The sequence below is a fragment of the Ictalurus furcatus genome, chromosome 13, assembly GCF_023375685.1.
Source record: "Ictalurus furcatus strain D&B chromosome 13, Billie_1.0, whole genome shotgun sequence".
In the NCBI taxonomy this organism is placed as follows: domain Eukaryota; kingdom Metazoa; phylum Chordata; class Actinopteri; order Siluriformes; family Ictaluridae; genus Ictalurus; species Ictalurus furcatus.
In genome coordinates, this window is record NC_071267.1 from 9,451,255 (window position 1) to 9,465,937 (window position 14,683).

At 40.3% G+C, this 14,683-nt stretch overlaps 2 protein-coding genes across 2 annotated transcripts; one reads left to right on the forward strand and one right to left on the reverse strand.

Moving 5' to 3' along the window:
• Positions 1-110: 110 nt before the first annotated feature.
• Positions 111-2,505, reverse strand: snu13b (SNU13 homolog, small nuclear ribonucleoprotein b (U4/U6.U5)). The gene is made up of 4 exons (XM_053639908.1): positions 2,439-2,505; positions 2,273-2,350; positions 1,837-1,957; positions 111-725 (listed from the first exon to the last, which is right to left on the reverse strand). Exons 1-4 carry the CDS (start codon positions 2,484-2,486, stop codon positions 463-465), a joined length of 510 nt encoding a protein of 169 aa, XP_053495883.1. The 5' UTR covers positions 2,487-2,505; the 3' UTR covers positions 111-462.
• Positions 2,506-4,608: 2,103 nt separating this feature from the next.
• Positions 4,609-14,574, forward strand: LOC128616989 (cytochrome b-c1 complex subunit 2, mitochondrial). The gene is made up of 14 exons (XM_053639907.1): positions 4,609-4,911; positions 7,468-7,545; positions 9,740-9,889; positions 9,984-10,048; positions 10,126-10,182; positions 10,270-10,394; positions 11,040-11,137; positions 11,225-11,282; positions 11,447-11,542; positions 12,116-12,315; positions 13,593-13,673; positions 13,824-13,900; positions 13,989-14,142; positions 14,266-14,574. The coding sequence occupies exons 1-14, from the start codon at positions 4,879-4,881 to the stop codon at positions 14,347-14,349; spliced, it is 1,356 nt and encodes a 451-aa protein (XP_053495882.1). The 5' UTR covers positions 4,609-4,878; the 3' UTR covers positions 14,350-14,574.
• The last annotated feature ends 109 nt before the right edge of the window (positions 14,575-14,683 follow it).

Here is a 14,683-nt window from a genome sequence, read left to right on the forward strand (position 1 = left end):
AGCGCATCAAGCACAGCAGTGATGTACACACAAAGAAATGTAGATGTCTAGTTTTATTGTCACTGCTGAGCTAAGAATAATCCCTCACTAAATAAACAACACTTGAGCAATTATCACATTTCTAATATTTATTTTTGCATACAAAAAACAGGAGTAAATGTAATGTCACATATAAGAGCAACACATCAGCTAGTGATGAAATGTAAATCAAAAAGCCCTGATCTCAATAACGTATTGCAGCCATTTATATGAAAATTAGAAATCATAATCATTATTACATTTGGGATACAACACTGTAACCCAATTGAAATTGGTTATCATATTACTTTCCCTATACCTGCTCATGACAAAGGAAAAACTCCTTAATCATGAGGACAGCACAAAGGTTACAGAAATTAAACACAAACATTAACTCGACTTTCAAGTTAAAAATTTTAAAAATTAATAATAATCACAACAGGCTCACACCAACAGTCTCTCAATCGCCATTTGCACAGACTGGATCTGAGGTTTCAGCTGCGATCCTTCCTTAATGGTGACCGATGTGGCAATAACTGGTCTTGACACACCACAAGCTCGTCCAAGGGCCTGCTTGGACCTCACGAAGACGTAAGGCACATTTTTGTCCTCACATAGTAAAGGAAGGTGTAGAATAATCTCCAGTGGTTCAGCATCAGCGGCCATAACGATGAACTCAGAAATTCCACGGTTCAGTGTTTTAGTGGCTGTGAACGATACCAAAAGAGCATTAAATACAGTACCAGGCATAAACAAGCCATTACATTTTACATACCATTTACATTTATAGCATTCAGCAGGGTGATTTAGAGATGCTCCAGGTTGTCTACATGGAAAACAAAGTCTTCTCTATTACGTCTGTTACAAAGTGCTGACACAGGAACTCCTCCTGTAAATGTTAAATGATGTTCTGTCTCCTTACAGAAGGCTTTGCCCTATTAACATTTATACAGTGTTCTTTGTGTTTATTATTAAACTTAGATCATGTTTGCAAACAAGTCCCTGTGTATGAGATGTTAGAATGAACACATTAATACACTATCTGGCCAAATGTATGTGGACACCTGACCATGACACCCATATGCGAGTCTTAACCAAACTGTTGTCACAAAGATGGAGGCACATAAGTGTATAGGATGTCTTCATATGCTGTAGCATTACAATTTCCCTTCAGTGGAATTAAGGGACCTGCTCCAGCATGACAATACCCCTGTGAACAAAGCGAGCTCCATGAAGACATGGTTTGCCAAGTTTGGAGTGGAAGAACTCGAGCATCCTTCACCTCAACCCCAACGAACACCACTGGAATAAATTGGATCACCAACTGAACCCCTGGCCTCCTCACCCAACATCAGTGCCCGACCTCACTAATGCTCTTGTAGCTGAGTGATCACAAATCCCCACAGCCACGCTCCAAAATCTAATGGAAAGCCTTCCTAGAAGAGTGGAGGTTATTATAACAGCAAAGGGGGACTAAATCTGGAATGAGACACTCAACAAGCACATATGAACTGTGATGATCAGGTATCCAAAAACATTTGGTTATACAGTATATAAACCTGTTATTTGCCTTGCAGCTTGCACTACTTTCAGACCTGCTGGCACAGAAAATGAATTAATGTGGATCCTAATTTTGAATGATCTGCCAAATGTCTGAGGAAAACATAATCTTGGCTTCTTTTTTTGCCTCAGTGCACTGCAGCTGGACCTAACGCCGAGTATACCAAGAACAGGAGTCAGATCAGATCCAAGTAAGAAGTCTCATAGATCCATGTGTAAACTTTACTGTACATTAATTGCTTGTGGGGGAACTCTTACCCTCGTTTGCTCCTTTGCGCAGCTGCTTGTAGTTGGATGCCTGCTGCACAAGATCCAGTATAGTTTTGCTCAGAGTAGCATCAGCCAAAGGGTAGGCCTTGGGATTGACTTCAGTTTCAGTCTGAAAGGAAGGCAAATAAAATGCTGAGGATTGCAGATCACAGACTTAAATGTGAAACTAAGCCTAGTTTTCGATTTCATGCATTACCTACACAAGTCTACACAAAGTACAGGGCCAATGATCATCATGTGAGTTCAGAATAATCCACAGGTTTAAGACTAACTATACTCTACTTAACATAGATCATCATCATCATCATCATCATAAGTATTTACACTAATGTGGAGTTAGATAAGCCGCTAGCTGTTTTAGTTACACATTTATTTACATGGATAGAGGATCGTGTCTAAAGCAGCAACTGGTTTTGATACTCACCATGATTTTAGAGATTTTATCAGGTCCTCTCGGCGAATGCTTCACAGAGGACAAACACCTACAGGCTTGAAACAAAAGCTTGAAATACAAATAAAATAAAAATAATAATAAAAACAAAAAATATATTGCAACACTACCCCTAACGCACAACGTTAAGAATACGTACTGTGTTACTGCTGGTTGCAACACGTGTGTTGTGAGAGGCACTGCGCATGCGCACGTTTCTTCTGGACCGGAAGCAGGAAGCGGGTTTCAATTTTTTTTTTTCCAATAGTAAAACCCAAGTCAGAACTGGAGAGAAGAATGTTATTGAGATTTTGAGTTTATTGGAAACTGTAGGAATTACCTATTTTTTAAAAAACATGTTTAATTATTTATTTATTTTTATTTATTTAGTCAGCTGTTGTTTTTTCAATTATTTGATATATGGAAATGTGTGCGGTGTGTATGAATATGTATATACCATTTCAGTCGTATGTTATTTGTATGTTATATTATGTTATTTGTTTATAATATATAATATGTATATATATGTATTTACCTTATATAAGTTCTGCTCATTTCTTATGTTCAAGTTTGGTATCTTGTTTTGGCTCGGTTGTTCTACATTGATACATTTTGGGGGGAAAAGCAAATCAAGTCATACAGTACATACATCCATCTTCTATACCGCTTTATCCTTTTCATGGTCACGGGGAACCTGGAGACTATCCCAGGGAGCATCGGGCACAAGGCGGGGTACACCCTGGACAGGGTGCCAATCCATCTCAGGGCACAATCACATACACATTCACACACCCATTCATACACTACGGACACTTTTGGACACGCCAATCAGCCTACCATGCATGTCTTTGGACTGGGGGAGGAAACCGGAGTATCCGGAGGAAACCCCCGCAGCACGGGGAGAACATGCAAACGTGCTAACCACTAAGCAGGAGTGAGGGGAGGGGAGGGGAGGGTACAGGGGAGAAAAACATAAGACAAAGTTAGTTCCAATACATTGCTTTATCTCTGATGACAAGATAAATAATGTCCCAGAAAATATATTAATTAATTAAACCAAACTAACTGGATTATCATTTAATATTATCACTAATCTTAACAAGAAGACGAGAGTTCTTCCAAGCGTTTTCCATTGTTGTATTATTTGGTGTGGATAAGGCTTTAGATTTAATTAAGACATTGTGTACAGTAATAAATTAAATTAGTCACTTCATAGTTTCCCTGTAAATACTTAAATAATTCTATCCGAATCTGAATATGCTTCACTATTCTCTAAAGAGGCTTTTGTTTGTTTGTTTGTTTATTTACTTGTACAAGAACAGCGTACAACAATTTTCAATAGCCATGTCAAATATAATGTCTATGACAAAATATTCAAATAATAAAAAGAAAAATAAATGAACAAACAGAATACCATCCGAGTTTTAAATGAAATTGGGACACCTAGGCCAAGCAGTCGGGGAACAAAATGTCTTGCTTTACAAAATGTCTCTATATTTGTTAATATAGACTCCTTTTCATATGTGCTTGAAGAACATTGCATTCCAGATTTATTTCCCCTTTGCTGTTATAATAACCTCCACTCTTTTGGGAAATCTTTCCACTAGATTTTGGAGCGTGGCTGTGGGGATTTGTGTTCATTCAGCCACATGAACATTAGTGAGGTCAGACACTGATGTTAGGTGAAGAGGTCTGGGGTTCAGTCAGCGTTCCAGTTCATCCCAAAGGTGTTCAGTGGGGTTGAGGTCAGTGCAGGACACTTGAGCTCTTCCACACCAACCTTGGCAAACCAATGTTGCATCTCAGTTCGCATACTTATACTATGTACTAAAGGTATGTACTCTTTTTGTGAAGAAAAAGAGTATGCAAGTACTAGGACATACTAACACATCACGTAACAGAAGAGAACGTTGCCTAGTTACGCACACTGTCACCGTAAACAAGCTCCTTGTTGCATTTCAACTTCCTATATACATTATATAATTCGATTCACCATTTCCTTGACTTATTTATCCACCTTTCATTTACACCTCTCTAAAATGTCTCAAAAAGCAAACTGTCACAAAACTCCTGCTCCCTCATGCAAGGAGTTGTGGGAAATACATATTAGCTGAAAAAGTGTCCATGGATCCACACTTCTACCGGGAACAGTAGACCATCCGGGTACATTTGGGAAACTCATTTCGACATACTACCATCTGGGACGCACTAATTCTAATCTCCAGATACTATTTAGGACGGAGAGTAGGCGAATTGGGACGCAACATGTGTTTATAAACGGCGCTTTGTGCACAGGGACATTGTAATGCTGGGACAGGTTTGGGCCTCTTAGCTCCAGTATCTTTGTGCTTTCAGCTTTGTGGCAGCAGTTTGGGGAAGAACCACATATGGGTGTGATGATCAGGTGTCCACATACTTTTGGCCATAGTATAGTGTATGTGAGCTTGGCTGTGCTCCGGTCCAGCAGGTGTCAGTGTTGAGCTCGAGCGTGTCTTTAGGTAGAAGAGGAGTGAAACGTGGGTGCTTGTGGGTAGGACGTCCAGGTCAGCCATATTGTCTTCTTCAACCGCTTGAAGGAGAGAGAGAAAGACAGAGGGAGAATGAAGGGGATCCGGGGAATAAGCCAGCTGTCGGTGAGCATTTTAAAAATTATTATTATTGCAGCTTGTGAATGCGTTGTAAAGAGGTGCAGGTTGAGTTTGTAGTAATGTGACTAACCCCCGGTTCCTCTCCTGTGACAGGCTTCTTGTACACCGCATACTAACCTCCATACTATACTATACTATACTAGCTAGTATGACAGTATAGTGCGCTGTCAATGGCGCTGTAACGTTCCCACATACTGTTTAGTGTGTTAGTATGCGGCTTTAGCCCTAGCCATTAGTGTTAGCCGGTGACAGGTTATCTTGGCCTTGCTAACGTGACCTACACTTCAGTTGAACAATTTGGAGACATTATCTAGTGCAGGAAGTCTCTCAGTTGTGTTTCTGAACACTTTATTGCCCTCACAACAACTTTGTCAATAATAAAGCCAGTTATGTCGTTTACCTTGAATGCTAACTGGAGCTAAACAGCTATGATAGCAGGTTCAAACTGTTTTTTTTGTTTTTGTTTGTTTTGTTTTTTTTTCGTTTTTTTTCTCTATTGCGTATTAGATTTAAAAGTTTTGTCTAAAGTGTAAATTAACGCCATTTTGTTTTTAGGAAAATGACTAGTTGAAACTATAAATGCTCTCTTATAAATGCTCTCATCAAGCCATTGCTGGATTCTCAAATGATTTTGAAGTGCCCCTGAAAACAAAATTTTGTCTTTCAAGGCTTTTTGTACTTGTCCTTTAGTGTTGTGGACACCAATAAAAATAATACACTTAGAAACCAAAATGTAGTTTTGGAGAAATTCATCAAGTTTTTGATCATTTAACCTAGTACTAATCTTTTGTTTTGTCCAATCAAATATGCTCTAGAATGTCTGTCCTGCCCCTGGGGGTGGAGCTTGCTGTACAGTAACAGCTTTTAGTAATAAATATGGTTCATTAGTATTTTTTCTTTTTCTTTTCTTTCCCAACTTCCTTGACTGAGGGGGGGAAAAAACAGTTTGAAGTTTATTTCTCAAGTATTACTAACTTGGGGCTGTTCAGTGTCAGAATGTCTTATTACCTCAGAATCATCAAGAAGCCAATGCGGTCTTAATACGCTGTTTGGGTCTTCTCCATCAGTAGGAGGAAATAATGTAAATCAATTAGCATAACATTTTAAATGAATTATAAGCTTACCAGTCAGACCCGTCCTGGTGTTCGACCTCGGTTCAAACGTGTACGACGTAACTCCAAAAACCCACAGCGCCTCGTCCTCTAGGATATCGTCACTGTGAAAGCTGGCAGTTGCGGGTCTCCGTATATACAGTTGCAATCAAAATGACTCGACCCCCCCATTGCAAATCAGGTTCATTGTCAAAATGTACAGACTTTCAGCTGTTTAAAATGAACAAATCAAACAAAAGCGATTGAAATAGATTAACACAATGAATGCTTCAAGTGATTTCCCCAAATTCAACTGAAAATGCAACTTGTAATGATTTCTCCAGTCTCAAAATTATTCAACCCCTTGAATAGAATCCCTCAAATATGCAAAACAGGTGTTGATGTTCTAGAGTGTATTTGATTGGACAAAACACAAGACTAGTAGCAGGTTGGATAATTTTGATAGCAGCTGTAGCTAGTTCCCTAAGCTACTATCACGTTAGTTTATGATTCAGCAGGGGTGTGGTCAGTCAGTCTGGACAGGATTTCGCAGAGTTTTATTGTGATGGCTGTGGCAAAGAAATGCTTGATTTTGCTGCAGCTTTTTTCAAAATGTTTGTCAATTGCGAGTGCACTGAATTGTTTTGCACGCAGTGCTGTTTGTTATTAAATGAGACTTTTAACTGTACTCTTGTTCGACACACTTGAATCGAAGAGGGCTCTCACAGAATGCGTGTCGTGATGATGTCACGTGACTCGTCTTGGCCCAAATGTGCGGGAAACTCAGCAGTAATTTTCAAAAATTGCGAGCTCCTCCGTACATGACGGACGGCGTTTGCTTGATTTTGTGTTCATTTCTGCGGTCGCAAAATCCCGGAGGGACTGCTCAGTCAAGCACTTCGATACGCCGTCAGTCGGACTTCCTGTTTCAGAAGACAGTACGTCAACATATAGAATCAAACGAAGCCGTTTTGTTGGGACTTTAATTACTTGGATACTGTAACAACAAACTGGCCAAATTGTTCCGTCTCTAGAATCTCTTCATGAGTTAAAGTGGGTGTTTTAAAGGTTTGAGCCATTGGCATCATGTTTCCAGTTCCCATACCACCCCGTGAGTCTGGATACAAGATCCTTTTAGAGTTATAGTCCTGAAGATAAGATGTTGCTCTGTTTGCTTTTGGATATGAGTTGCTCTCGTGCCAATCCTGCCATCTTGTAAGGATATTTTTATCTCCCATTCATATATTGTTATTCCATAACCTCGTTCCTTTATCTTTGTTCTTATTGGTAAGGAGGTTTTTTTTTAACGTGTTATAAATCTAACGTTTTTCTTCGTTGATTTTATTTTCTTGTGCTTATGTTAAAATATATTTTTCATGTGTAGATGCACATGTTGTCATTTTACCAGGTATGAGCTGTATAACGTCACTTCTTCCTTTCTGCTTTGCAGAGGAGGCTGTATGCAGCGCAGGCTGCCTGTAAGGTTGAGGTTTCCGAGGCGTTCAAGCTCGTGCCACAGGAGGTGCAGGTCAGTAAATGTTCACACACTGTCTGTACAGAGAAAAGTTCATATGGCCACCTGAGGCCATGTACACTTGTCAAGTGTCTACGTGGTCTCCTTCACACTAACGAGGGTGTGCTTGCACAGACTGATGACAAATTACAGGCAAAACCTGATTCAATGAGTTGAGAAACATAACAAGTGCAGCTGCATCCAGAATGAAAGCTTGACCAGGCCCAGGTGACTTCTATTTTAGCTGAAGATGGCAAGAAGAAAAGATCCGAGTCACTTGAGCGTGAAATGAGCGTGAAATTTATTCACATTCAATGACCATGATGCTTGTGTGTTAATGCGCTGTGTGAAAACAAGCATAAGGGCAACTGTTCATGTGACCGACTGTTAGTACAGACTTTTATACGGTGCTTAAACCACTCTTTACAAAGCTGAAAGCACGTTTGAGAGCTAAATGTTGCCAAAGCGATCAGCACTGGCCTACACATTTGTGGAAAAAGTGATCTGTTCAGATCAGTCACCCTTCACCGTATTCTCAACGAGTAGGCGAATACGTGTGCAGCGTACACCAAGAGAATAGTACCAGCCTGAATGCTTGACCCCTAGAGCGAGGGGGTCTGGTGTCTTGCGGACATGCTTTTGGGTCCACTTACTTCCTTTGAGGGAAGGGTCACTGCAAATCAATACAGTTATTCCGACTCCTGTGATGAACGATTTCTATTGATGGGAATGCTCTCTTCCACGGTGACCATGTCCTCATCCATACAGCACTACAAGAGCCCACTGAATAGTTGGATGAGAACGAAAATGATGTCACTTATATGGTATGGCCTTCACAGCCACCAGATCTCAACCCAACTGAGGGTCTGAGGTCTTAGACAACTGCGCTATACCACCATCATCATCAAAACTGCAGCTTGTGGGAATCTATTTTGGCCGATCTTTTTGGTTTTCCTTCTTCCGGAATATTTCCAGTGACTTGTAGAATCTGTACCAAGGTGCAATTAAATCATCTTATGGCTTGTGGTATCCCAGCCACTTTATTAAGACACCTTTTTATATCGTATTTTCCTTTAATTTGTCACCAAGCTGCATATTTGCTAGTTAGGCAAGAAGGGTCGCTTTTCATTATACTGCTTTGAACGGCCATATGTGAGGACTGTAAGTTATTTTAAGGATTCGGCAAAATAATCTCATCTATAGATCGACAAAATTAACACTTTAGGGTTTTTTGTTTGTTTGTTTGTATTTAAAGCTAGTAATAAAATTAATAATTATTATGGTAGCATGCAGGTTTGGATAGGCCAAGTTTTCATGACTCTCAATTGCTCAGTATTTCAATATTAATTGCTGTGAGAATGAAAAACTTTATTGTGCATATCAGTGTGAGTACCAGATAACCGAGCAAAACCCCTCGACAAACCTTGGCTTTTGTGTTTATATTTTTTTGTTTGTTTTTTAAAAGCCAATCTGTGTTCTCATGTTTTGTTGTCTAATCTGTTTATTTTAAATGCCTAACCCCTTTAGCCAAAAAAAATAAGAAAAAAGTTTGTATTCCATCAGTCTTGAATCTGTTTTTGATTGGCTCCTGCCAGTCACTGTGTAGTCAGACTTCTTTCATGCCTAAAGTTTGGGCATGATACCGTTTGACACCTCGGCTCTGGTGTCGAAAATACGAGTGTGAATTTCCCACCGATTCTGACACTTTTCCCCTGTCACATCACTGATTTATGAATTACTATTACAGGTTTATGGTGACTCTTAGCAGCTCTGGAATATCATATTATAAAGTAAATTTTGCTCCCCTGACTCAATCGTTTTTATTAAAACTCCTGTAGCTTTCAAATAAGTCAGTGGACTGGCAGTTGCAAGGTTGGAAACATTGCATCCAATCTAACAGCACTGGTTATAAACTGATCACTGGATGTGTGCACCATTTTCACGTGTGTATACGTGTGTCACGTGTGTATGAGTTTTAAATTACCATGTAGCTTTTTGTCTTAGCTTCAATGAAAAAAAAAAAAAAATCATGTAAATATTTTTTAATATAATGGTGTAAAAAAAAAAAAAAAAAGTGTCTCTGTCTGAATTTCTCTCTCCAAATGCCAGATTAGAGACTAATTAGTTTGTTTCTTTTATAAACATAAATACTTACGTACCAAGCCATTCATACCAGCTCACACTAACTGATTTATTTCCGCCTATGTAGGTGTCCAAGTTGCCCAGCGGCCTTGTGATTGCCTCCCTGGAGAACTATTCCCCAGCCTCTCGTATCGGTGTTCTTGTGAAGGCTGGCAGTCGCTATGAACCCCACGACAGCCTGGGCGTCACACACGTGCTCCGACTGGCGAGTGGCCTGGTAGGTTGTGATTATGGTTAATAAATAATAATGAAATGCATTTTGTGTACTTGATTACTCTATATGTTTAGTGTATTTACATGTACTTGTTCAGACTACCAAAGGAGCCTCTGCGTTCAGGATTTGCCGTGGCATTGAGGCTGTTGGAGGAAGTCTGGGGTAAGTGTCCTGGTTCTCCTTGTTGTGTGTTATTAATGTTTTATCTACTTTTTAACGCGTCACATATATTTATACAGCGTGTCTACATCCCGGGAAACCATGGTCTACACCGTGGACTGTTTGAGAGATGACATGTAAGCACATGTTGATGCGTTTTGATTTAAGGGTTTAATTTTTGTGTTGAGGTGTATATCTTATAGTGTGTGTGGCTCTGAATGTAGTGACACAGTCATGGAGTATCTGATCAATGTGACCACTGCACCAGAGTTTCGGCCATGGGAGCTGTCTGACCTCACTGCCAGGGTGAAATTGGACAACGCCATCGCCAGCCAGAACCCACAGATTGGTATGTTCCCGTTAAGATGCAGTGCCCTCCACTAATATTGGCCCCCTTGGTAAATAATGAGCAAAGACTGCTGTGAAAAATTGTTAAAAAAATTCACAAAAAAACTCCGCTGTCATGGATATCAAACAGTTGCAAACACAACACAGGTTTATAATTTAAAAAATCTTTGTTAAATATAGGTGTGCAACAATTATTGGCAGCCCTATGAATTCATATGAGAAATATATTTGAGGTTCATACTTTCTTTTCTATCCATAGTAAGGATGCTCAAGATTATGTTGATTTTCTTATCTCCTAGACAGTAAAGTGACATGGCTGACACGCAAAGTATAAGAAATAGGCTTACCTCTGCTCCATGTTAGTAAAGTAACTGAAAATATATATGAAATTACTGATCCCATGGAATTTTCTTTGTTAATAATGCACCTGATTTGTGTATTCGTAGTTTCTCTTAATTGCCCTGTATGCGTTAGATGTTGCTATATTATGGCATGTAGAAGTCAGCTGTATACTTGATCAGTGGTTGAGTTCTGGTTCGGTAGTTAAGGCTTTTTGCTAGCTGTTGGTTCCTTGAGAGCCAACAGGGAATCCTATCGCAATTGTAAGTCGCTTCGGGTAATGTTGACGTTGCTCTGTTCTTCCAAGGTCTCCTCGAGAATCTGCATGCTGCTGCTTTCAAGAACGCCCTTTCCAACTCTCTGTACTGCCCAGAGTACATGGCGGGCAAAATCACCACAGATCAGGTGAGACCTAAACTCGTAATAATTGTTGTAGATGTACTGTAATGTTTATGGAACTGTCTATTTTACTCTAACTTTTTCCCTCCACAGCTGCACGCCTTCGTTCAAAACAATTTTACAAGCGCACGAATGGCGCTCGTTGGACTCGGTATGTTGATCTGTTATGTATTTTCTTTACTGATTTCATTTACTCCAATACATGTAGCTAGTCTAAAAGTGTGGTTTTATTTTTAATCGGGAAGATCGTCTCCCAAGAGCGGAATCGAACTCCCGTTGATCGTGCGTCTTAAAGCACTGCTGTCTGTTTTATAGGTGTGGACCACGCTGTTCTCAAACAAGTAGGAGAGCAGTTCCTTAACATCCGTAGCGGAGCAGGCACTGTCGGGTCAAAAGCCCTATACCGTGGAGGTAGGGCTTCAAATATAAACCCCTCCTTTCTGAACTAATACATGCTTCAGCAAATTGTGAACAGAAATGTCTGATTTTTTTATTTTATTTATTTATTTATTTTTAAAGCTGAATTGATCAATAACTGAGGTTCCTTTATTTTGTTACAGTATTAGAAACCTTTTTATTAACGCTTTTATATTTATTATTGAGTTCTTATAGCTATTATCATCTGACTGGTCACTTGAACTGAATGGGGTTTAATCGAAACCTTAATAACTGAGAACATGTTGGCCTCAAAATAATGTCAACTTGGTCCTAATGTGTTTTCTCTGTGGAAAGGTCACAGATAGAGAGCTCTATGTATCCAGTAAGTTTATAGTAAACATTTAAATAGCAAGCCTAATATTTGAATAATTGGATTATGTTTATGAAATAAATCTGTGCTGAATTGATTTTACCGTTACAGGGGTCCTATGTGCAAAACGTTTGAGGACCCACTGTTCTAGAGATCTTAATGTTTACTCTCTAGTTACAGCACTTAAGCAGTATAAAGTGGACTCGGTGAAGTAATAAGCCGCGTTGTTTGTGCAGGTGAGCTGCGGGCTCAGACAGGAGGCAGTCTGGTGCATTCGGCCGTGGTGAGCGAGAGTGCTGTGGCCAGCTCTGCCGAGGCCGTAGCTTTCAGTGTGCTGCAGCACGTCCTGGGAGCTGGACCGCACGTCAAGAGAGGCGCCAACACCACCAGCAAACTGAGCCAGGCCATCTCCAAGGCTACGGCTCAGCCCTTCGACGTAAGTGCATTCACTCACCAGAATGAACAACCTTCACGAGTTCGGATTCCCAGTGTAGCTTGAGCAATAATGAGACATTTGAGCGAGCGTGTTTGTGGAACAGGTGATCCACAGTTATTTGTTGGAAAAAGTTAAGGATAGTTAATTGACTGATAAACCGAGGGTTAAAATCCATTCAGCTGGCTGTCATTGGTTCTCGGTTTGCCAGAAATATGTTCTCAACAATGTGAAGGTTGTATAAAGTGACATTAATCTTTAACAATATCAAACTGGATAGCAGGCACAACAACTGGAGGACAACATCCACCATCTTGTTTGTTTCGAGTTCAATAGGTGATATGACAGGGCCACATGACTGAAAATACATCATCGTTTTTGAATATCTCCGTTTTCTCAGTCCACACTACAACGCCAAAACAGTGTTTTCAAATGTATCCACTTGTGAGAGCTCAGTTTTCACTGGACCAACACTGCGTTTTCATATTTATCATATATATTCATATTTATCCGGATTAATGGAGCGCGCACGGTGGCTTAGTGGTTAGCACGTTACCTCCAGGGTCGGGGGTTCGATTCCCACCGTGGCCCTGTGTGTGCGGAGTTTGCATTTTCTCCCCGTGCTGCGGGGGTTTCCTCCGGGTACTCCGGTTTCCTCCCCCAGTCCAAAGACATGCATGGTAGGCTGATTGGCGTGTCTAAAGTGTCCGTAGTGTATGAATGGGTGTGTGAGTGTGTATGTGATTGTGCCCTGCGATGGATTGGCACCCTGTCCAGGGTGTACCCCACCTTGTGCTCCATGCTCCCTGGAATAGGCTCCAGGTTCCCCGTGACCCTGAAAAGGATAAGCGGTATAGAAGGTGGATGGATGGATGGATCCGGATTAATGTGGACGTAGCCGAAAAGGCACTGTTTTTGTTTTTTTGGTTTTTTTGGCCTCTCTGGTCAGCTTGTTTATAAATACTTGTTTGTCCATAATTGTTTTTTCATGGTTATAATTATACAGTGTCCTGACTGTTGTCCTCAAAAAAAAAGTTAATTTTTGTTGATTTAATTAGCTCTCGCTGTATAGAAGTTTGTTCAGTTTATGTTTTCAAACATGCATTTTGTCTTTTTCTTCTTCTTTCTTTCTTTTTTTCCTCACATGTAATATGTATAAATTAATATACCTATCATTTTAGTGATACTGGAGTTTTGTTTTTTTTTCCCCCCTCACAATTTCGATTAACCTCACAGATGGCAGTTTTGACACCTTATCACCTTATTTTGTTCCTGAACAGGCCTCTGCCTTCAATGCCAGTTACTCTGATTCTGGGCTTTTCGGCGTGTACACTATCTCCCAGGCTGATTCAGCTAGAGACGTGAGTCAGATTTACATTCCTGTTACCCAATGTCAGCTGCCTAATTATAAAAAATACCTTCTGATGGAGCCTGACAAATGCTTGTTAGAACGACGTCTTGGACACACAGCCAGTTGTCTCTTACCTTTTCTTCTGTGTTTGTTTTGTCAGGTGATCAAGGCCGCAGTTGGCCAAGTCCATGCTGTTGCACAAGGAAACCTGGCTGCAGAGGATCTAAGCAGAGCCAAGTGAGTGTCTATCTAAGAAATATCTGCTTAGATGCTTCTCTCAATGGCCTGTGAATTATGATTTCAAATCCTCGAATTGTGTATCTAGGACTCAGCTGAAGGCGGAGTACCTCATGTCCATCGAGACCTCAGAAGGCCTGTTTGAAGCTATTGGGACTCAGGCGTTGACCGAGGGCACTTACCATACTTCAGAGGCAATAACCCAAAAAATCGATGCTGTGTCTTCAAGTGATGTTGTCAATGTAAGCCACGGATCAGAACAGAATTTGAAGTTATTGTAATGCAACAGTCATTTTATTTCAGTTGCTTGTTTTCGTTTTTCTTTTACTTATAACCTTCCATATTGCTTCTGTATTTGTCTCCAGGCGGCGAAAAAGTTCATGTCAGGGAAGAAGTCAATGGCTTCCAGTGGACATCTGGTTAACACACCATTTGTGGATGAAATCTGAATGTCCTTCAGTGTTCCACTAATTATTTTGTCACCTCTGCGTAGCTCCTTTTATTAAAAAAAATACCACAAATAAAACCACAGTTCCAGCAAACATACTGTCAACGTGATGATGCTGTTATCTCCATCTTGTGAGGAAACAAAGAAAAGACGAGACTTCATGCTTGTCCATTTGAAATGTATAGCACATGTAAACTAATGAGTAAAGTGTATTAGGAAAAAAAAAGTGAAGTGTGTCGTGTAATGTTTATCAGCAAATTTATGTAGTCGTGCGACATTGTGGAGCAGGGGGTAGTGTTGCCTTCTCCCATCTCCAGGTTTGATCCTGAGCCGGG